The 21,742-nt window shown below is 36.5% G+C and overlaps 4 protein-coding genes across 5 annotated transcripts; 1 reads left to right on the plus strand and 3 right to left on the minus strand.

The window, feature by feature from the left end:
* Nucleotides 1-2,287: 2,287 nt before the first annotated feature.
* Nucleotides 2,288-3,239, minus strand: LOC116171879 (mitotic spindle assembly checkpoint protein MAD2B-like). The gene is made up of 4 exons (XM_031488911.1): nucleotides 3,060-3,239; nucleotides 2,716-3,007; nucleotides 2,501-2,666; nucleotides 2,288-2,455 (listed from the first exon to the last, which is right to left on the minus strand). Exons 1-4 carry the CDS (start codon nucleotides 3,079-3,081, stop codon nucleotides 2,330-2,332), a joined length of 606 nt encoding a protein of 201 aa, XP_031344771.1. The 5' UTR covers nucleotides 3,082-3,239; the 3' UTR covers nucleotides 2,288-2,329.
* A 526-nt stretch (nucleotides 3,240-3,765) lies between these two features.
* On the minus strand, nucleotides 3,766-4,941 carry LOC116172370 (vacuolar protein sorting-associated protein VTA1 homolog). 2 transcript variants are annotated; one of them, XM_031489581.1, is made up of 3 exons: nucleotides 4,902-4,941; nucleotides 4,741-4,847; nucleotides 3,766-4,688 (listed from the first exon to the last, which is right to left on the minus strand). In XM_031489581.1, the coding sequence occupies exons 2-3, from the start codon at nucleotides 4,841-4,843 to the stop codon at nucleotides 3,940-3,942; spliced, it is 852 nt and encodes a 283-aa protein (XP_031345441.1). In that variant the 5' UTR covers nucleotides 4,844-4,847; nucleotides 4,902-4,941; the 3' UTR covers nucleotides 3,766-3,939. The 2 variants fall into 2 exon arrangements, with proteins under 2 accessions (XP_031345441.1, XP_031345440.1); XM_031489580.1 differs by lacking the exon at nucleotides 4,902-4,941 and having other exon boundaries at nucleotides 4,741-4,895.
* A 2,455-nt stretch (nucleotides 4,942-7,396) lies between these two features.
* LOC116171989 (four and a half LIM domains protein 2-like) lies at nucleotides 7,397-8,574 on the minus strand. Its single transcript, XM_031489069.1, has 2 exons — nucleotides 8,372-8,574; nucleotides 7,397-8,319 (listed from the first exon to the last, which is right to left on the minus strand). The coding sequence occupies exons 1-2, from the start codon at nucleotides 8,528-8,530 to the stop codon at nucleotides 7,975-7,977; spliced, it is 504 nt and encodes a 167-aa protein (XP_031344929.1). The 5' UTR covers nucleotides 8,531-8,574; the 3' UTR covers nucleotides 7,397-7,974.
* A 6,355-nt stretch (nucleotides 8,575-14,929) lies between these two features.
* On the plus strand, nucleotides 14,930-21,728 carry LOC116171592. The gene is made up of 2 exons (XM_031488527.1): nucleotides 14,930-15,592; nucleotides 15,656-21,728. Exon 2 carries the CDS (start codon nucleotides 15,827-15,829, stop codon nucleotides 19,628-19,630), a length of 3,804 nt encoding a protein of 1,267 aa, XP_031344387.1. The 5' UTR covers nucleotides 14,930-15,592; nucleotides 15,656-15,826; the 3' UTR covers nucleotides 19,631-21,728.
* Nucleotides 21,729-21,742: the final 14 nt, after the last annotated feature.

A 21,742-nucleotide genomic window follows, 5' to 3' on the forward strand; every position in this document is an offset into this window, starting at 1 on the left:
ACAGTCCAAAAATGAGAGCCAATTTCTCACGGCACCTTATGTTTAAACACTCGTTTTCGGTTGCTAGTTGTATTGTAATTGCACCCATTATAGTTCGGTACTTCGGGATGGAGGTTTGAAAGTAATATTAATCTACAAACTTGAGGTAATAGAAAATGAAGAAAAATTTAAATTTGCGAAAACTACTCAATAGTTCTTGATAAATTTAAGAATTATTATTTTGCATGGAATACCACCCAGGAAAAGGAACAATTCAATGTCTTCCCTGCATCATATCTTTGTCTACAGTCTATTGGGGGGTAGTCCATGTACACTCAGAGCTCAGACCCCTCAGACCCTATGGTCGCTTTCCATAAATTATGGAACTTCAGCACTTATAATTGAAGAATAATAAGTAAAACTTATAGGAAAAAACCTCCCTAATCTCATTTGACAATGATGGCCCTGATTAAGGGTTGCGTGAAACTATAATTAGGACTTTATAACGCTTTATAGAGGTTATTAATTGTTTCCTCAAAAAAGGCTTCTCAGACATTTATGACTGTATAACTAATAGGGGACGGCTTACTTTGCCTCCTGGCAATGATGAGTAACTTATTTTATTAGGGTCCGTGAGAAGTGTTATAAAATTTTTTCCAAACTAGGGTAGTTTTTTAACCCACAATAACCGATTCTAGCCTTTCATTTGTGAGCGTTTAAATCAAATTCTAGCGTTTGAGTGATGAGGTCTCAGCGCTCAGATCTGAAGCCTCGAACGGACGAAACGAGAACACTGCACCCAACCTTTTGCGAATTATTTGGTTTATTTCGGTCGCAGAGATACCACATTTCTCTATACCCATCAACATAAAAAATTTTTAAAAATTTTGACGTTCATGATTGCTTTTCTTTTGAGCCCTGTACCCTTAGATCAATTATGGGCGATGCCATCTAAGAGATATGGAAGAAATCGGCCCAATCTATCACAATTTCATTGGTAGAAATTTCTTACCAAAATCACGATCGCGTGCATTATCAAAACTCGGGCAAACCGAAATAGATACCAAAAATTGATTAAATGATGACTGCGTGTTAACTTATTTTAATTTATTTATTATGTTGAAAACGTCTCGAACCGACAACCAATCTTACATAACGATAAACAAAACTCACCCTTATACGTGGGATAATGGTTTTACACGAACTGAGCGCCGTACACTACAACCGCACTCGTAGGCGATTCATTTACAAATGCTTTTCGTTGAGTAATATCATTGAATAAAACCCTCATTTTGTTCAATAGTAATAGGTATTGTATAACCTTAGTATAGATAAACAGAAACAGATGCAGGCCACTGACTACCTACGTACCCTCATGGGAACTCGCGTTATTCGGTTTTTATAAATGCGGATATGAAATAACATGAAATGGATAAACCTACACGGAGCTATTACTTACCACCTCCCCTCTCCCCCCATGCCATCCGACGAAGGGAGGCGGCCAATTTTTTGGGGCCTCGGGGCACACAAAGTATTAGGTCAATCTTGGTCGATCTCGGGCAAGTCCTTTTTCAACCAAATTTAGCGGCAAAAATGTTTCATATTTCATCAAAAAACAAACAGTTTGAAATCGATTGGAAAAACATTTTTCTTATAAATATTCGCGCTTGTACAATTCAAAACGACCAGAATTCTCAGGTTTGAACCGACTCCTTACATTGAAAGTTATGACCAATGGGTTTTCGCCCATAACCGCATAGTGGCCCAGCCTGAAAATTCTAGTCTTTTTGGATTGTACATAAGTTAAAAACCATCATAAGAGAAAGGTTTGCCCAGTTAATTTCCCCAAGGCGATTTTCTACTGAAGTCTAGCTACTCTTTTTGCTATTTCACCGAAAAACGACTAGTCTGGTAGCGACTTTTATTCTACAGGACAAAGATCTATATAAGAACAAAGTCTTCCAGTTGCTCAAATTAGTCGTTTTTCGCTAAAATAATAATAATAGGATAATTAGATTCTACAGGCAAAAATCTAGAACAAGAAGACTTTTTGCAGGGGATATAGGTGCGTTTTAGTTAAATAACAAAGAGAATATACCTCGATTCTTTGGAAAAATGACTTATTTGAAATTACAGGAGTCAACTTTTTCAAATAGACTGTGGAGTCCAAAACTTCCAGGACGATCAACTACCAAGTATGTAGGAATGTAAGTACGTACACCATAAAGTAACAATGCGTTAATTTGCATCTACTTGGGCCAGGCCATAAACAACAAATTATCAAATGGTCAGAGAGTCTAATTTCATTTTTTGTAATTTACTTATAATTATCGGTAGCAAATAGGTACTTTTACAATGAATTTTTTTCTATATATATTTGTAAACCAAGAGAATCTGTTTTCACAGTATGTAAAGGTACAACATCAGGTGCGGAAATCTTAAACTCTTGCTCTTTCACTTGCAACCAGGGAAAATCCTAAAACTGACCGTCAGAAGCAATCGTTACTTTAGAAATAACAACCTCATATGCAGAATTACTATTAAATGATATATTTGAATATTCCGTAGTGTGGAGCATAATTTTAAAAACGGCATTATCAGGAACCGGATCTAAATAGGAACATGCAGTTTGCAATTTAAGACAAAAATCACGCAAATCTTGCTCCAATTTTAAATAAATTTGATCCCTAAAAGAAATAATAGTATTATTATGCACAACTAGAGCACTATGTCTACTTATTAAAGTTGTTCTGTATTGAGAGAATGTCAAATACAAATCGTTCGTGGATCGTCGCTTCAGCACCAATAATACACACAAACAATTTCCGTAATGAGCATGCTTTCGCATGATATTTGACCGCTTTTAAACTTTCAGTAATGTACTCGTTCAGTTGGGGATGTACGGAACGATGAACTATGACACCATATTTTTTTCGCTTTACGAAAATTTGCTTCGGGTACAGCTGCCTCAGGTAGAGTATATTATGAATAACCACTTCGCAAAATTCGCATAATATGTTGACAATAACTACAATAACATGAAGTTACAACTACAAGTATGAATGTGAAGGATGTAATACTTTCGTCAGCTTTTGAGTTCATAACGTTGTAGAAAGCCGTTGAACATTTATCTATTTGGGTGTTTTATGACTTTGTAATTGAATTTAATTATAAATTCAATGCCTTTGTCTAATTTCAATTTCTGGAAGATTAAAATTAGGTTAACAATTCAAAAACTTGTATAAAATTTGACATCCAACTGTACAGGATCAATGATCATAAAACACATTTCATTATTAGTAGTTCAAACAAATCTGGTAGATGCAATACCCAACAAATTTAAATTTATAATTAATATACTACGAGATCAAAAATGAATTGCTGTCGGTGTCATCACTTTTGGAATTTTTGTTTACATGATGTTTCGTACTTAAGTTGAACTTCCGAAGGCGACTCGACCGCCACTCATTTTTAATCGCTCGTTACTATTTGTAATAGAAGCGACTGTACTGGAAAGAAATATCCAACAGCAACGTTTCCTCATTCCTCTGGTTACCCACACCACCGAATAAAGATACGTTATATTATTCCGTATTCTGTTCCCACACTGAGCTACTTTAACTTACACTCATTTATTGTCCCTTTCTTGTTCTGGGTCCACAATAGGCTTTCGCCCAATTACAAAGTGACCCCCATAATGGGGCATAAAGGTGCCCCTGCAGGAGGTCTCAAGTTGTTCTATATTTCGGTATTTACCTTACAAAACCGGCAGACAGCACCTTACAATTTTTTACAGCATTACCATTTATTAAAAATATATTACAGAAATGAAAATAGCTTCTATTTTTATAACAAAATTAAGAGTGTAAAATTCACTTTAAATTTCAATAAATATCAAAAAATCAATTACTCAACCATCATTGAAGACGGATAAACTACAAAAGCAATATCTCTGCAAGCTTAAGCATCTCTTCCAGTCTGTAATAAGGCCAAAGCTTTTTGAAGGTTATCAATAGCAGTATTAACGTCATCGTATGCTAGTGCAGATGCAGCCCATTTGCAAAATTTTTGTGCTTTTTCCATATCCTCTGGGTTTAAACTACCACTAGCAGAAGGAGAAATTGTAGGGGTTTGAGGAATGGGTGTCGGTTCAGGTGCCACAGGAGGTAAAGTGCGAGGAGCAGGTGATGGTGCAGGCGAAACGTAAGGAGCAGGTTCGTTCTCTGGTCTACTGCGTGGCGTGTTGTCTGTTGACGGGTGAAAGCCAGCATCATCCGCCATGTAAGGATCTCCATCTTCACCATCGTAGTCAGCTGGAGGACCCGGAACTGGGATTTCGCCAGATTTAAGGCAATTATGAATGTACGCAGCTTTCCATTTGGCGTATTTACGTTTGTTGCTCATTTCATCACTTAAAGTGCCAAACTGTTGAAGTACATCGCACAAAATTCCAGCCGTATAAAAAGCCTTGACTACATTTTTCCCAAATTTTTCAGCTCTATCCTGCCCATCAGCGTAATTAAATAATTGCAAAATATATTCCTCAATTAAAGCTTGTGCCACAGTCGTATTGGTGATACCCTCTACATCCGCATGATTTTTTTTAACGTCTTCGAGCCAGCTCATGATTGCTATTAAAAATGCTGTAACTTCTGGAGGTTTCTTTCCAGTAATTGATCTCATTACGACTTCACAAGCGTACATACGACCTATATTGATCAAAACATAAATAAGTAAATAATTTAAAGGTCAGATTCTTACTCCAATAACTGATAACGACATTTCGATCATCGTGTTCATCTGCCACTTTCATGTAATGTGCAACATGTTTTGCAGCAGGGGGAATCGGCGGAAAATCGGGCATTCTTCTAAAAATCTTAAATGTTAAAGAACATAAATACACCCTAAAAATAAGGAATTACGAATTTGTTGAATGACAGTTTTGGGACCTTGAAACATATGAACTACCTGATACTGTAATCTCTAACAAGCAAAATTTATACAAAGTTTGTATTATGCCTACATATTGCAATACGTGAATGTACAGGGTGGACCGGCTATGTCATTAATTTGAGTGGTAAGAGCCAAAATAAATTACAAATAAAAAAACCGACATTTCTTTGTGTTTCAACATCAAAATAATCAATGCAAAAATTGATATTAATTCGAACCCGAGGAATTACCGCCTTATTTGTTGTCAGGATTAAAGACTGGATGACCAATCAATTCCAGGCTCAGTGCAATTGGACTCAAACAGTCTAGCACCTTCTTATCGGGCCCCTCGGCAAATGTAAATCTTTTAAACTTCGAAATTAGAGGCCAGATCAGGAAGATCATCAGAGTCCTCACGGGGCAGTGGATAGTCATCATCAGATTGGGTTTGTAGAGGAGCCCATGTGTACGTTCTGTAGTAAGAGATGAAACTACCTAGCATGTGATCTAATACTGTGACGCGTTGATCAAAGACAGGCATTAGCTCTTTGGTCACTCAGGAAGGGAAGTGAAGCAGTTTAAGGCTAAACAGCTAAGGCCCTATCCTGCCTCGTCGAGCACCCCTTATGAATAGAATATAACTAGCGGGTACACTTTATTATATATTAAAGAACAAAACTGCCGAAGAGTTGTTTCAGATGACTAAAAAAAATTCGTTAAGCGGCGCGCTTGCGAACAAGAGACGAACAGGTCACTTTCAAATTGGTGTTTTCGATTTTAATAGCCCTTATGCGTTACGTTAACAAGAATACAAATATGAAATAATTTTTAACACACTTTTTATTTTTTGAAAGTGAAAGTGCACTAAAGAGTTATGGAAATATTGTCGAAATCATCCGAGTATATTCGACCATACGCTTCTCTCGCCAAAAGCAGTTTTTGTGCACTTTCACTTTCAAAAAATAAAAAGTACTTTTACGCTGTTCATGTCTGCCAAGTCACAAAAGCTCTGGAACTAAACCACTTATAGACTTGGTATGTCATCAAGATTAGAAATTAAAAAATTATTTCATTTTGTATTCTTCTTAAGGCATAAATCCTCTATATTTTTCCTGTTCTACTACAAAAAGTTAGCCTCCACCCTATATATGTACGTTACTAAGTGCAAATACAGCCCTGGGATACATACCCATGGCGTGGAGGGACGTAAAAGTCGTATTCGCCAAGCTTAATGTCGCTTCTCCTATTTAAGTAACTTATTGATGACTAAACGCATTAGGCACCTGGGCGTGTGGGAATCGCAAACAGCTAGGTTGCAGAAGAACATGTTAGTGCAATTCATTCATAGGACCCAAACTGGCCTGTGGGATTACATATAACACAGCCAAAAAGGAGATTCAAGCAAAATTCATGAAGAAACTCCACACTCTGGTCGAAAATTCCAAGATACAACCATTCCAAGATCTTTCTGGAAACATAAAATACAATAACAGTCTGGGACCACCCCTAGTACCTACTACAATAATAATAATGATAAATTGCTACTATACTTCATTCATTATAAGAAGGTAGTAGATGGCGCTGTGTTTGAAGATAAGCACACACAGGAAAAATATAAAACGGCATAAAATTATTCTAAAGTAGAAATATCCAGTACTGCAAACAGAAATAAATCTTTGACATTAGCAGTTAATGACACTTCCAACAGTTTAGATGGCAACAGAAACTACCAGCTTGCAAAATTCGCCACTCGTTTTATGTTTCAGCGTAATACTGACTCGTGTTTTAACCAATCACACTGAAGGTCAAAGCTTCCCTATACTTTTTACCGCTACCTTCTTAAAATGAATACAGGTATAGGACCTCTTGAACTGACGAATCTCAAACATAAAATATTATTATGGCCCACTTTTCTTCTTTAAAGTATGGTTCAGAGTAATCCAAAGCTTTCTAGTTTTAGTGTCCTTCACAGAGTTCAGTGGCTCAATGTCTTTGCGGAACTCGTTAAACCCCTGCCACAGTATCACACCATTTTAACTCTTTCCAAGGCCTTCTAAGCTTAATCGAAACTCGCCCATTTTCTGGAAAGCCTTATACACGAGTCGCAGATTGCATTCAAGGTACAGTTGATAGCTTTCCAGATCTCTCTGAACCTGAAAATTCCCAAATAACATTTAAGAGACTGTGGAAAACGTTAGGGCCTCTGGAAAGCTGAAAAACCCTTCCAAGAGTCTACAAGTATTCAGAGCATTTAAGAGCTTTAGTCATTTTCCATAGCAGACCAACTCCAATTCAATGTGACTTATTGCGATGACCTTAAGAATATGATTTTAGACTTTATTTTACATAATATTAACAAGTTCCCTAAAAAGCACAAGCCCTGTATACAAGAATCAATGCGTAATGTATCGTTAACATTCCAAAACAAGTTAAATAATAAAATATACAGACATTTCCTTCTAAACAATTTATAAATGTAGCTAGATATTATAAATAATTTAATGAAGCTTACATATGTATTAGATATCATTTAAAATTCGCAAATACGATTAAACTATTAAAAAATAACATTCAATATTGTATGTAAACTAAACATTCTAACTACTCATGTAGCACCAAATTAGCTCAATAAATGCCTTTAAGCTGTATACACTTGCTTTTTTATCTACATTAACCAGGTAGTTAACCAGATTTAGATGAAGTTAAAACTACTAGAGGCACACAACCTACGAAACGTGGTAGGTTTCTAGTTATTCCAAATTTAAGGCCACACATTCGAAATGTACATTTCCATAACATTAACAATATATGAGTACAATTTTGCTAAATTAAAGGTCTTTAGTTAAATGTTAAAAAATTATTGCCGGGTGACCTTTGAAATTAATATTTAATGATAGAATACAAGATTATATAAGCGAATGTTAATAAATTATGACACATAGTGAACATCACATTCTAAACCCACTTATAATTGATAAAATTACCTCCTCATAAATTAAGATTTAAATATTGCTAAAACGAAAGTAAAGCTAATTGAAAATGAAGCGTGAAGAAATAAAAAAATTACATGAAATTTTTCTTAGCACAATCGGGACATATAATATCATCCGCATCAGTAATAAAACCACGTCCGACAAGGCTCGTACGGCAATTGGCGCAATAAAAGCAATCGTTGTGCCAATGCCTGTCCTCGAACGATATAAACTTCGTACCTCCGATACCAGTAATTGGCTTATTACAAGACGTGCATCTCTTAGCAAACAGTTCGCCGAAACATTCGGCGCAGTACGGCTTGTCATCTCGACTGGTAAAGCGAGCGCCGGCCAAGCTGGTATTGCAGTTGGTGCACGTGAAGCATTCTCTATGCCACGGTTCGTTCTTGTAAGTTACACCTCCGCTTGTAATCACCTAAAAAAGATTGTAATTTAAATGTGACAAACAATTTCAGTTCGAGTACTACCTTATTGCACTTGATGCAACGAGTGGCGTACTTATCCTCGTAGCACTTGGCGCAGTAAATTTCCTGCTCCCTCGGAATGAAGCTCTGGGTTCCAATGGGAGTTTTACAGACGTTACAACAGAAACACTTCTCGTGCCACTGCCTTGTTTTATATTCCATCTTCTTAGTTCCTAAAACAAAATGGCCACATTTTATTCTGCTGTTAATAGTAAATAGATGAATAGGCAGTTGCATGATTAAAATCTGAAATAAACTTCTGTTAATTTTTTCTTGTATTTTGAATTTTTGAACATAACATTAATGTATTTGCCAATGTTTTAACCAAAAAAATGGTAAGGTACCTAGTCGTCAGGAAAGTAAGCACATTTTTGGTGTTACAGATCAACAAAATTTTAATGCTATAGAGTAATTACGCTACTAAAAATAACGGCAAGCATCCAGAATAAATTTACTCAGTATGCCCTATAACGCTAAGTTTTAAAAAAAACTATCCAAATAGGTAGGGAGTAAATAATGGATAAGAAATGGTTGTGTTTAGGATGTAATCCTGTTGTGTAATTCAATCCTAGATACATTAGAAAACAGTTGTTATAGTTTCCATAATTAGTTTTAAAACCAATAAACCCTTTACAATGGGCCATATGAATAAAAGGAAGCAAATGCTTATACTTACAAAATTCAAAGTAAATACTCGTAACTGCCCCTTCATACTGGTCTGTTTAGCAGCGCTGCACTGCGTCCTGTCCTGCTGCTCAGCAGCGCTGCTAAATCGCCCAGTGTGAAGGAGCAATTACGAGTATTTACTTTGAATTTCGCAAGTATAAGCATTTGCTTCCTTTTATTCATATGGGCCAATAAAGCGGGTATTTAATTGATCCAAAAATTGAATCAATAATATACTATGTGTGCTATTTTTTACTATTTACTCTCTAGACTGTGTGGCACAAAAAAGTAATGATGCAATGACTAATAAAAGAAATCGGATTATTATAATTGTTTAATAAAAACCAGTTATAATGAACAGACATAATTTTGTTAATTAATTCATAAACAAGGAAAGTTCAAATGTGAATCTTTTTTACAATTAATTACGACATGTGACCCCCCACTTCTTACTGTGTTTGTTGATTAGGTATAATTAGGTATATTTAATTATGAGATTGATTGATAGTTGATTAAAACGTACGCACTTGAAATGATGACTTTAATTTTTATAGCACGGTTTTAGGTCTGCAATTACATTTTTTTGGTAAATCGTTTTAGAATAATTAAATAAAGGCCATACAAATGAGCACAGCATTCTGAGGAATAGGATTTAAATTCAATTTTGATGAGAAATAACAATTTAATTATAGGTTATTTGGCCTTGCTCGATTTTATTATTTGACATAGACCTAGAAATTAATCTAATCTAGTCTAATTAGATATTTAACAAGCAGGACGAATATTGCAGTTTAAATGCACGTCCCGATACCGTTTTTCCCCCACATCTGAACTACTCCAATAAAGTTAGTTCACAAAGCTGCTCATAAGCAATACCAGGTCTGATTCAAATGTTTCAATTCTTACCAATGTAGTTTCATAAGAGAAGCGTCCTCTCTAGACTAGTTTGCCCATATCCATTACAAGGAGGCTGACTCTCTTATTAATGATTTTCTCTTTAGTCAAACCCTTTCTCGCAGATAAATTGTGTACAAAATGAATGGATGAGGACAGGAACCAAAATGTTCCATCCATGAATAACAAGACGACTTGACAACCCAGCTTGACTCTTAAGACCACCCGACTTTAACTCACTGACCCAATTTGAAGCGTTGACCCTACATGCCCGCCAAGTCATCTTAACCCGCGCACTGTATTTAACTTATTAGAATCCTGATCAATTTAAATAAGTTCTCCTCAGTGAATGATATCGACATTTTTCACAATCCCCTAAATGTAAATCAAATTAAATCTTAAGCCCTAATGTATAGGAAAAAAACTCAAAAATCACCACGTTAGCACGCTAGGGGATGGCACCCATATGTAGCCGACCCCACGTCATGTAGCCCCTTTAAACGCAACACCCTGTATATCTTGAAGTCAATTGTTTGCCATTTTTTTCCTGATTACATTAAGATATCTTTTTTTTTTATTTTAGCAATGAAAACCTTATTTTTTTACTGTTTTTAAATTTAAATAGTAAACGATGTTGTTTTGTTTATTGTATCCATGGTAATTAAGACAGCTGATACCAATCAATAAAAATTGTTAATGATACAAACATGTCATTTCAAACAACATGATAAAATATGTCATAGCCGCGTATATGCCCATTTATTAGAAAAATGAAATTTTGGACGTATAACTTTATTACGCTGTTATGCACGTCGGGACAGAAGAGCGTATGATTCATTAGCTTAATAAATTTAAAAATTTTTTTTAAATAATACAAAATACAGTGCGTTTGAGATAAGAGGGCCACCTCAATTTTATATTTATGTCTTATATATTTGGAAAGAGCAATTAATTTCCTGTACAACAACATAACATATGGATATGGTTGATATACAAAAAATGCAAGTCCGTTCTGCACATACGCGCACATAGTTTTCAACATGGACTCTACGTTTGTCTTAGTTAACATTTCACAAAATATTGAATATACTTTGGGCTTTATCAAGCGCAATAGCCAGGTTCGAATTAAAGGTTTTGTAGGTCCTATACCATTGGTTCCCATTAGCCACAAAGTAATAAAATGCGGCCATGTTGCGTATTTAAAAAAATAGTTAAGTATACATATTATGTTGTATAGAAATTTAGTAATTTGTGCATCGTAAAGTAGCTTTCGAATTAACGTGACGGTTATGCTTTTTTTATATTACTGATTTGTACGGACGATTCGTTGTCGATCAAGATTTTGATTTTGTTTAGTTAACGTCAATTGAATTATTGATTCTTATTGAGTATTAATTACGGTTTGTAGTATTCGAGTACCCGAATATCAAACGCGTTTTCACGCTCATGCAATTTGCGCAAATTGACTTGTGCATGCCATTTTGTGCAAGTAAATTGGTGCATGAAAACGAAAATTGTTTACTTGCGCAAGCCAGAAAATTTGGCTTGAGTAAAATCTGGATGGCCAGATAATTTGCACGTGGTTGGTGCAAATGCATGAACGTGTAAACGACACACCAATTCGACGCATGCGTAGTAGTCGAGTAAAATTAGAGTAATATTTGCTCAAACCTAGAACAAATTCGGAACAAGCAACCGATGTCCGAAATTACTAGTACCAATAATGCTCTTTAACATACTAAAAGTCCCCATATGTCCGAGGTGCGGAACATCCTGAAAATTGCGCCGCCATCTTGGATTTTCATGTTTTTTGCTAATAACTTTGTTATTATTTTTTTTTCGGAAAAAGTTAGGAAAGGGAATTTGTGAAGCTTTAAAATACGAATCCAATGCTTCTTTATTTCTCGAAATCGATTGGAAACTAAGGGAGATATGATTTTTTATTGTATCAATAATCGCACTATACAGCATTCGCTGTGTATACCTACAATAAGACAGTGCAACACTCCCCCCTCCCCCAGACATGAGCGGACATGTGTTGTACGTTATTTTGTGTTTTGTTTGTGATAATAATGTCAAAGAAAGAAAAAGAGTTCATGGTCCAGTTTATTTTGCTTTATAAATCCTTTCTTGTCTTTGGAAAGTTAAATCCAAACAGTACAGCGATAGAAACGACGAAAGCCACAGGCGTATGATATTCTAATTGAAAAAAATTAAAAAATGCGTACACTTGAAGAGAGTGCAAATAGGGAAACTGTGATAAAGAAAATAAATTCCTTGAGAACGACATACAGGAAAGAATGACAATCTGAACTGTACTGTAGACAAATTTGTGCACCAAACTTGAACCGTGAAAATGGATGCATGAGTTCAGTGAATTTGCACAAATTTACATGCACAAGTCAATTTGCGCAAATTGTATGAGCGTGAAAACGCACCTTTAGACATTGCTACGCAATATTTAGGTGCCATGCTATTCACTACCCTTCTTGTTTTTTTATGTTTTTAACTGTTACAGACAAGGCAAAAAGCGTCCTTCTAAGCTCGGAAAGGTTGTTTGGACTTGCACTTGAAAGGCCTGTTTTGATATTGATAATAATTTTACAGGCTACGAGTTGTTCCCTTTTTTTGCAAAAAAATTAAAGTTAAATTTAAACGTTGACATTTCAGATCCAGATATTCCAGTGTCCTATTTGTAATTTTTGAGATGATTTATTAAATTACACTCGATTATGACCACTAATATTGTTTATGTGCTACCCTGTCATTTTTTTTAGCCTATCAAGATCAAATCAAAGATCTGTTAATCTGCCTTGTTCCCACTGTCGGTAAGTATTCTCTTTTGAAATTGACTAAATATTAAGTAGCTATTCCATGGACGAGGGTCGTGCATTTTGCAAAAATTAAAATGTCCCACACTAACATTTGCCCGTTCTTCCGTCCACGTTAGTAGATAGGCTATGAGAGTTCTGGCCCACTTTTGGTCAAAATCCCATGTTATTTCCCATAAGAAATTCTAAGGTCCATTTCGGTCATTTTTGTATCACTTCTGTCATGTGCGCATGCGCGTCCCGGGCTCGCCGGCAGGGATGTCGTTGGTCGCAGGGTAACACAGCCGGAGTGTGGTATTTCGGAGAGGCGTTGGTCCGGGCAGCCGGGGTGTGGGAACTTTTACCGCCTCAGCTTAATCGACTTATTTCGACAGCCGTGGTGTTGGTATTAGGCCATATATACCTCTTATATATATGGTATAGGCTCTCGGGGTGAGGGACTGTTTTTCCGTCCAATTAGTTTCGCTCCTTTTTTTTCGGCAGCCCGGGTCAAGGTTATTTTGGAAGGCTTCAGTTCGGATCGAGGTTCGAACCTACTTCCCTCCGCACTTACTGCTGTATCAGAGGTCGGATAACCAACTGCGCTACCAGAACTATTACTTATCGACTGATATAGATGAGCCGTGTCTTTCCGTTTGCCTCATATTTTTGACAGTTATGCTTCTCATAAGCGTTGCGGTAAATTTGTAGACGCGGGGATTCGAACCATCGATCTTTTACATTAGAACCATCCATCTGAACCACTCGGCTACCGCGCCTTAATCACATCTACGTTAAAACAATCATAGGTAGGTAATTACTTGTGCTATTTATAGAATAAAAGGAAGCATTGTAGAAAAAATCGTTCCCCGATTCTCTAATTATTAAAACGAGAATTAGTCGACGTGTTGTTTAGATTTCCTATAATTATATGACATTGCATCATCCAGCTGTAATACTAGGTAACTTGTACTATCCAAGTCGTACGTGTATGGATGTTCTTCATATTCATTTTGCGATTATGGATAAAAATAAATGTTATATGGAATAGACTTCCTGGGATGGAATGTGTAAAAATGATCGGTCAGCTATTATACAATCGTCCTCTCCCTTACTACTTCATTGTTGAAAGCATTGTAAATTTAATTACGAAGAATAATTTCAAATTCCAATACATAAATAGAACAAATGCAATTCTCGTATCATAGTACGCATTCAAAAATTATACTGGGGCGTATTAGAATTCTTTTTGGGGAGCTTCATGGTAATACAAGCGGTATTTGGCAGCTACGGGAATGAAAAAAAAAACGACTGAAGAAAAACTGCGCTACATTGGTAATCTTTCCCGCGATTTTACGTATAGTAACACTTTTGTCAAATTCTTTTTACCACCGCGCACATCAAAAGTTCGTCGGGGAACATTCCAATATAGGAAATGCACCGCGATTTTTTCGTGTCCATGTTTCTGAAGATACCTTCTGCATTAGCGCGCACGCAAGGTTCTTTTTTACTGTGAGTTCGAAATTTCGGGCGGCTATGAGGTATCCAAATACGAGTAAATGCATATCCTTTTTGCGGCAAAGCAATTTATTACATCCCCCAATCTCATAATGAAGCCGCCATGCCTACTTGAACGATTCAGTATTGCATTATTATGTTCACACACTAAAAAGTGTAATTGGTCCATATTTAAAATACGCGTTGCACTCATGGCAAATGCTTACCCCACCCCAACGAGCACCCTGTCGTGTTGGACTGGAGAATGGAGATGAAAGTAAATTAATTTCAAGTTCAAAATATAAACCTATAAACAAATGCAATTCTCGGTAATAAGTATCTCTGCTCGTCCCCGTCGTCCTTTACTGCTCTTGCACAGTACGCATTCAGCACAAACTATACTCGCGCGCACTTATCAGCTTTTGTATTACAACTCGTTAGTTATGCAGATAATTCCGTAATTTTTTTTGCATAGTTAACAAATTACCGAACTTTTTTGTCAATAAATCGTATGGAAAGCGGTACTTTTTTTCACGATTTTTACCATTCTTTTCCATGGCGTTTAGTCCTGTCCACCGTCCTGTCTTTGAACAATAGCTCAAATTTTGAGTGACAGTAAATCGCGAATGTCAATTATATTATTCAATTATGTGTAATTAAAGATCACTACGCAAAAAAATTTCGTGTACAACACGTGTTGAAAGTGTCTTTTTTCATTAATATGCTTGATTAACTCGGGCTTCGCCCTCATTAATCAAACTGCAAATTCACGAAAAAATGTATCTATTACACTAAATTTCCCGTGTAATTTTACGTATAGCAAACGTCTAATTGAAAATGCTTACCTCAACACTATTATTCAAAGCGCCTGTCGTGTTCTTGTTGGATTGGAGATGAAAGTAAATAATTATAAACAAATAAGTACAATAATGTGTTTCAAATTTTAAAATGGCCTGAGTTCGGAAGCACGCCGCACGGGTGTAAAAAATAGTGATGAATCGACTTTGTTCTTTTCTGAAACGAGAGCCGAGGAGAGCGATCATCATTTCGCAGAAATATACACACTCTCATTAGAAATTGCATTTTCAGCGCCTTATAAAAGGGTGATTATTCAAATTTTTTCCCATTTCTATTCGAGTATTGCTTGCAATTAGTCGTTGCGTTTGTGTGTTTATTAGTTACCTATCTGTTGGTGAGTTTTATTATTATTAGCAGTAGTAGTTATTCTTTTAAATTTATTATTATTTGACGTGCACGTAATTCGAAGCGCGTTATAAAAGAGGAATTATTCAGATTTTTTCCATTCCTGCTCTAGTATTCGTTGTGTTTAGACGTGTTGTGTTTATTAGTCGTGTTGGTGAGTTTTATTTTTATTATTAATAGTTTTTTAATTTATTATTAAAATTGATTACACGTACAGGTACACGTAACTTCAGCTCGCTATAAAAGGTGCATTATTCAGATTTTTTCCATTCCTGCTCTAGTATTCGTTGTGTTTAGACGTTTTTGTTTATTAGTCGTGTTGGTGAGTTTTATTTTTATTAGCAGTAGGTTTTTTTAGTTTATTGTTAAAATTCATTAGACGTGTAAGATGTTTGCAGATTTAGTGAAACACATTGCAGGTATTTTAGGTGTGTTAAGAACTAATTACAGCGATAAATCAGTTAGGGAAGGGATAAGAGAGTGTGATAAAGCGACACGTAGGATTCGGAATTCTTTGCGTGGAGCTTTACCTATAGGTGAAAAACAACATCATGAGGCTTGTTTACGTAATATTAAATCGATGCGTAAGCATTTTAAATTAGAACAAAAGAGGGGCCAGGGTATAGCATTGAACAAAGAAACCGCAAAGCATCGCGTTCATTGGGATGACTCCATTTCAGCTTTTAGTAATAGAATACGGACTGGTGTTATTACTAATCTCAAACATAAAGACCCCAGCCGCTTCTTAGTGGACTGTAAGGTAATCTTCAAACGACAGGTTTTCAACGCCTTGAAAAAAGACGAGGCTGTGAAAGTAAATGCGATTTTTTGCGGGGAATTTGTGATTACTCAAGGGGAAAAAACTCTCAACGAATATAAGTACTTCACAACATCAAATGCGGCAATATATAGAGGTACTGACATAGAAGAGTGGTTTGAGGAAAAGGTTAGTAAACCCCTAATGAAGAAGTTATCGGAGTTTCAGGAATGTAACAGCGGTTGGGCACTTCGAGCCGTCGTTAATTTAGGGGTTAATTTTAACAAATTTACACCTCAACTTGGGTCTTCATATGTTGAGTTACCTCCGCAAATTCAAACAAAAAAGGCCTGTGTTAACGTCAAGAACGAGGATCATGCGTGCTTTGCGTGGGCGGTGGTTTCAGCATTATATCCTGCTGATAAACATCCTCAAAGAATATCTAAATACCCTCACTACTCGTCTGTGCTTAAGCTAAAAGGGATCCAGTTTCCGATGACCATGAGACAAATTTCGAATTTTGAAAAACAGAACAATATCTCCATTAATGTGTACATTTTGAAGAAAGAGAAAAAGGATCAGTTTAGTACCCTGCCTACATACCTAACTAAGGAAAAGATGGATAAACATGTGAACCTGCTTTTAGTGCAAGACTGCTATGAACAACCCACTAAATTCCATTATGTTTGGATCAAAAATCTTTCACGGCTAGTATCTAAAAAGTTAGGCAAAAGGAATGGACAAAAATATGTTTGTGATAGATGTTTACACTATTTTCATTCTGAAGACAAATTAATTAAGCATACTGGAGATTGTATGCAGAAGAATGATACCGCAATCAAGATGCCTACGGAAGAAAAAAAGATGTTGAAGTTTAAAAATTTTAAAAATAAAATAAAAGCCCCCTTCGTAGTATATGCAGATCTCGAGAGTGTCCTGAAACCTAGCGCGAAAAAGACCGCATACCAGCAACATATTCCGGCAGCTGTGGGATACTACTTCAAGTGCTCATATGACGAATCTCTTTCATTCTACAATAGTTACCGTGGTGAAGATTGTATGCGGTGGTTTGCTGACGAGATGAATCAACTCGCGGAAGATGTCTCTACTGTGTTTCTTTGCCCCTATAAGATGCAAATGACTCCACAACAAGAAATCGAATTCCAAACAGCAACTCACTGCCACATTTGCGAACAGCCATTTACAGCAGGGCAGAAGAAGGTTCGAGATCACAATCACCTCATTCCAGAGAACAACTTCCGCGGAGCTGCATGTGAAATTTGTAACGTCAACTATCAGGACACTCATACAATTCCGGTAGTATTCCACAACTTGAGTGGATATGACGCTCACTTTCTTATAACGGATATTGCCACTAGAATGGGTGGTAAAATCGACTTGCTTCCTATAACCAAAGAAAAATATATCTCTTTTACCAAACATATCAACGAGTCACGCATCAACTTTAGATTTATAGATAGCTTCCGGTTTATGGCATCATCCTTAGATAAATTATCATCAGCTCTAACAGAATTTCCCAATCTCAAGTCACAATTCTTTGCTCTACCTGAAGATCAATTTAATCTTTTAACTAAAAAGGGTATTATGCCGTATGATTATTTAGACTCATTTACCCGTTTCGATGAGCCTTGCCTCCCTCCTCAAGATGCGTTTTACAATAAATTGGAAGATAAGCCTTGTCCCCGTAGGATGTATCGTAGAGCTCAAGAGGTGTGGAGCAAATTTAACTGCAACAATTTAGGTCAATACGTTGAGTTATATATGAAGACCGATATTCTCCTCCTTGCGGATGTATTTGAACTATTTAGATCAAGCTGTATTAGTACTTATGATTTAGATCCAGCCCACTACTTTACACTGCCAGGCTTTACTTGGGATGCCATGTTGAAACACACGCGGCAAGAGTTGGAACTCCTTACCGACCAAGATATGTTTCTTTTTATTGAGCGAGGTATTCGAGGAGGTTTGAGTCAAGTCTGCTCTAAGAGAAGAGTCCACGCAAATAATAAATACATGCCCAAGTATGATTCAGCGAAACCTGATGTATATTTGATGTACAATGATATTAATAACCAATATGGATGGAGTATGAGTCAATATCTTCCTTATGGGGGGTTTCAATGGGTAGATGCCAACATCGATGTTACTATGATCCCGGATGATGCAAATGAAGGCTACATTCTAGAAGTTGATTTGGAGTATCCAAAGCAGTTGCATGACTTACATCAAGATTTACCATTCTGTGCATTACATATCAACCCGAAAACCATGAAACCACCATCTAGAGCTAAAGAAACTTCAAAACTCATGGCAACCCTAAATCATAAAGAAAAATACGTCATCCACTATCGCGCCTTGAAACAAGCATTAGCTCACGGCTTAGTTCTCACTAAAGTACATAGAGTACTAAAATTTAAACAGTCCCCTTGGCTAAAGTCCTACATTGACTTGAATACGAACCTAAGAAGAAATGCCAAGAATGAATTTGAGAAGAACTTGTTTAAGTTGATGAACAACGCAGTCTTTGGGAAGACCATGGAAAATGTTAGAAAACGACTTGACGTTAAATTATTATCCAAATGGGAGGGTCGTTATGGTGCAGAATCATATATCTCAAAACCAGAATTTAAATCTTGCGTTATATTTAATGAGAACTTGGTGGCGGTAGAAATGAATAAGCTTGAAGTATATTTAAATAAACCTATATACGTAGGTCAAGCCATTCTTGATTTAGCTAAGACGACCATATACAGCTTTCACTACGACTACATGATGGATAGATTTGGAGGTAACTGTACTGCCGTTTATACTGATACCGATAGTTTAATTTATGAAATTCGAGAGCAAGACCCGTATATGGTTATTAAAAGCGATTGTTTTAAATATTACGATACCAGCGATTTTAACCCTAACAACCCATATGACATACCTCTTGTAAATAAGAAAGTCTTGGGTATGATGAAGGATGAAAATAATGGGAAAGTAATGACTGATTATGTAGGATTGCGATCTAAACTGTACACGACCAAAGTATTAACCACCAAGGATGATTTAATAAAATTGCGTCAGAAATTAGAAGCGGAAGAGTATGAGGAGGATGAAATTGCTACGATTATTAAAAATTATGGTTTGATAAAAAAGGCAAAGGGGGTAAAGAAAAGTGTAGTCGAGACTAAAATTTCTTTTGATGATTATGTGGAATGTCTGGAGACATTTAAGCGCAAAACAGCATCTCAAAATTTGATTCGGACAGATAAACATCAAGTGTATTCTATAACACAGTCGAAAATTGCTCTAAGTCCCGAAGACGATAAGAGGTATCTAATTCCCGGCTCATTTAACACTCTTCCGTGGGGCCATTATGCTATTGATAAACCTCAAGATGTTGCCGATAACCCGATGGATGTTGATTAATGTGCAGATTTGGTATCCCTCCTAATGTATTTTTGAATTAGTTTTTCTATATCAATCTATTAATTTACCAACCCACACTTTTTTTTACTTAACCAGACCTACAATAGATTAATTCTTAACAAAGAAACCTGTTAGGCCTCCATTGTTACTTTCCCTCTACATACAAAGTATGTATAAAGGAAAGTATTGTAATCGTGATAAATTTTCGATATGCCAATATTGCGTTTTCTGGACGTTTAGAAGCACTCAGATGAGCCCCAATGGGCATGTGAGGATCGTGGATGTTGCGGAAAGTTATCTTGAATCGGATTAATCAAGGAGATAGTTGTACTCTCTGCAATTATACATCAGAAACCACTTCTGCTTCTGATCAAATGTGATAACATTACGTCTGATTTATATGTAAACAATGTACCTTTTTGAGTTATGTTAATAAATGATATATAAACACCAAGGAGTTTTCATTTCTCTACGGAATAATAGGGACGTTTTTAAAAATTGTACACTATTTCCTTTTTTTTTCATCATAATCACCGTTCCGATCAATCCATCTTTTTGAATCTACCCCGCATGTTATTCCTCGATGTTTCGTCAGATACGTGTGGACTAGCGTTGCGCTGCCTTCTTGTTTTGTATTCCGGTGTGAAGGTTCTCCAACGTCTCACAGCGCTCCGGTAGGCAGGAATTCACACAACCCCGGTCCTAAAAAGAAAACTCAGGCAGACGGCTTTGGTGATGATGTTTCCATTGGCGGATTTTTGTTTCCGGAGTCGTGTAGGGAACTTAGCTCTCGTCCACCGGCGCAATCTTTTTTGCACAAAAAAAACGAATCGAGTCGGGCATGCGGATGGAAATCTGCAACTGTTGTGGAAAGTTATATGGATTAATCAAAGAGATAGTTGAACTCTCTGCAATTACACATCAGAAACCACTTCTGCCTCTGATCAAGAATATTATACGTTTAATTTAAATATAAATAATATACCTTCTTGAGTTGTGTTAATAAATGATATATAAACATCAAGGAGTTTTTCATTTCCCTAAGGAATAATTTGCGATTTCACTCTCGCGAATGTTCTTCTTCTACCGGGAGCTGGTACCTACGTAAAATAAGGTTCCCAATTATTTTCACAATGAAAAATTATGTTTATTGGTATTTTTGGAAACTTTACACTATTTCATCATAATCACCGATCCGAGCGATCCATCTTTTTGTATCTACCGTCGCATGTTCCTCTTCGGTGTTTGGTCAAGTCGAGGAAGAGACACTAGAACTGTAAGAAGGGTGTGTGTATGTTGTACGTGTGGACTAGCGCTGCGCTGCCTTCATGTTTTGTATTGCGGTCTGAAGATTCTTCAACGTCTCATAGCGCTCCGGTAGACAGGAATTCGTACAACCCCTTTAGCGATGATGTTTCCACAGACGGATTTTTGTTTCATTTTCCGGAGTGAACCCAGCTCTCGTTCACCGGCGCAATATTTTTGCACACACAAAAAACGAATCACGTAATGTTGGGAGAGTCCATCTCTAACGGCAAGAGTGAGTGTCGCTGGGTGGAGAATTGGTAGGAGGAAGAATCAAGCTATATGCCAGTGCGGAATTCGGTTACTGTTTGTGTCTGCATCTTATGTATTTTTTTACTTTTTAAATTGTAATCATTTGACATTCAAAAATTATGGTAGGCCTATTAGTTGTTTTTTATATACTCTATATATAAGAAATTTCTAATGGGGAACCCTATAACGAGGCCAATAAACACCTCCAATAAAATTACATTATTTTAATGTGAATTTATTGCCTCCTGGGTGGCCGTGGAAAGAGGTGTATCTATAAGACGAACATTCTCAACCGCTGCCTATGCCTCTACCATGACAACTGGAACTTCTTACAGAATAACAACGGAATTTTTTCAGAATTCTCGAGGTTTTTCGTATAAAATCTGCTTACCCTTCATCAGTCGTGCATACCGAATTTGCATGAAGGTTTTTCGTATAAATTCGGCCTTCCCTTCATTGGTGAGCGAATTGTACCGGTGTATATCCTGTTTATCATTTTCTGTATATCAGCCAGTTTGCTCGGTGTTGATAGTTTACATTCTCGTGACCTATACA

Source organism: Photinus pyralis, unplaced genomic scaffold, assembly GCF_008802855.1.
Source record: "Photinus pyralis isolate 1611_PpyrPB1 unplaced genomic scaffold, Ppyr1.3 Ppyr1.4_LG5, whole genome shotgun sequence".
In the NCBI taxonomy this organism is placed as follows: Eukaryota; Metazoa; Arthropoda; class Insecta; order Coleoptera; family Lampyridae; genus Photinus; species Photinus pyralis.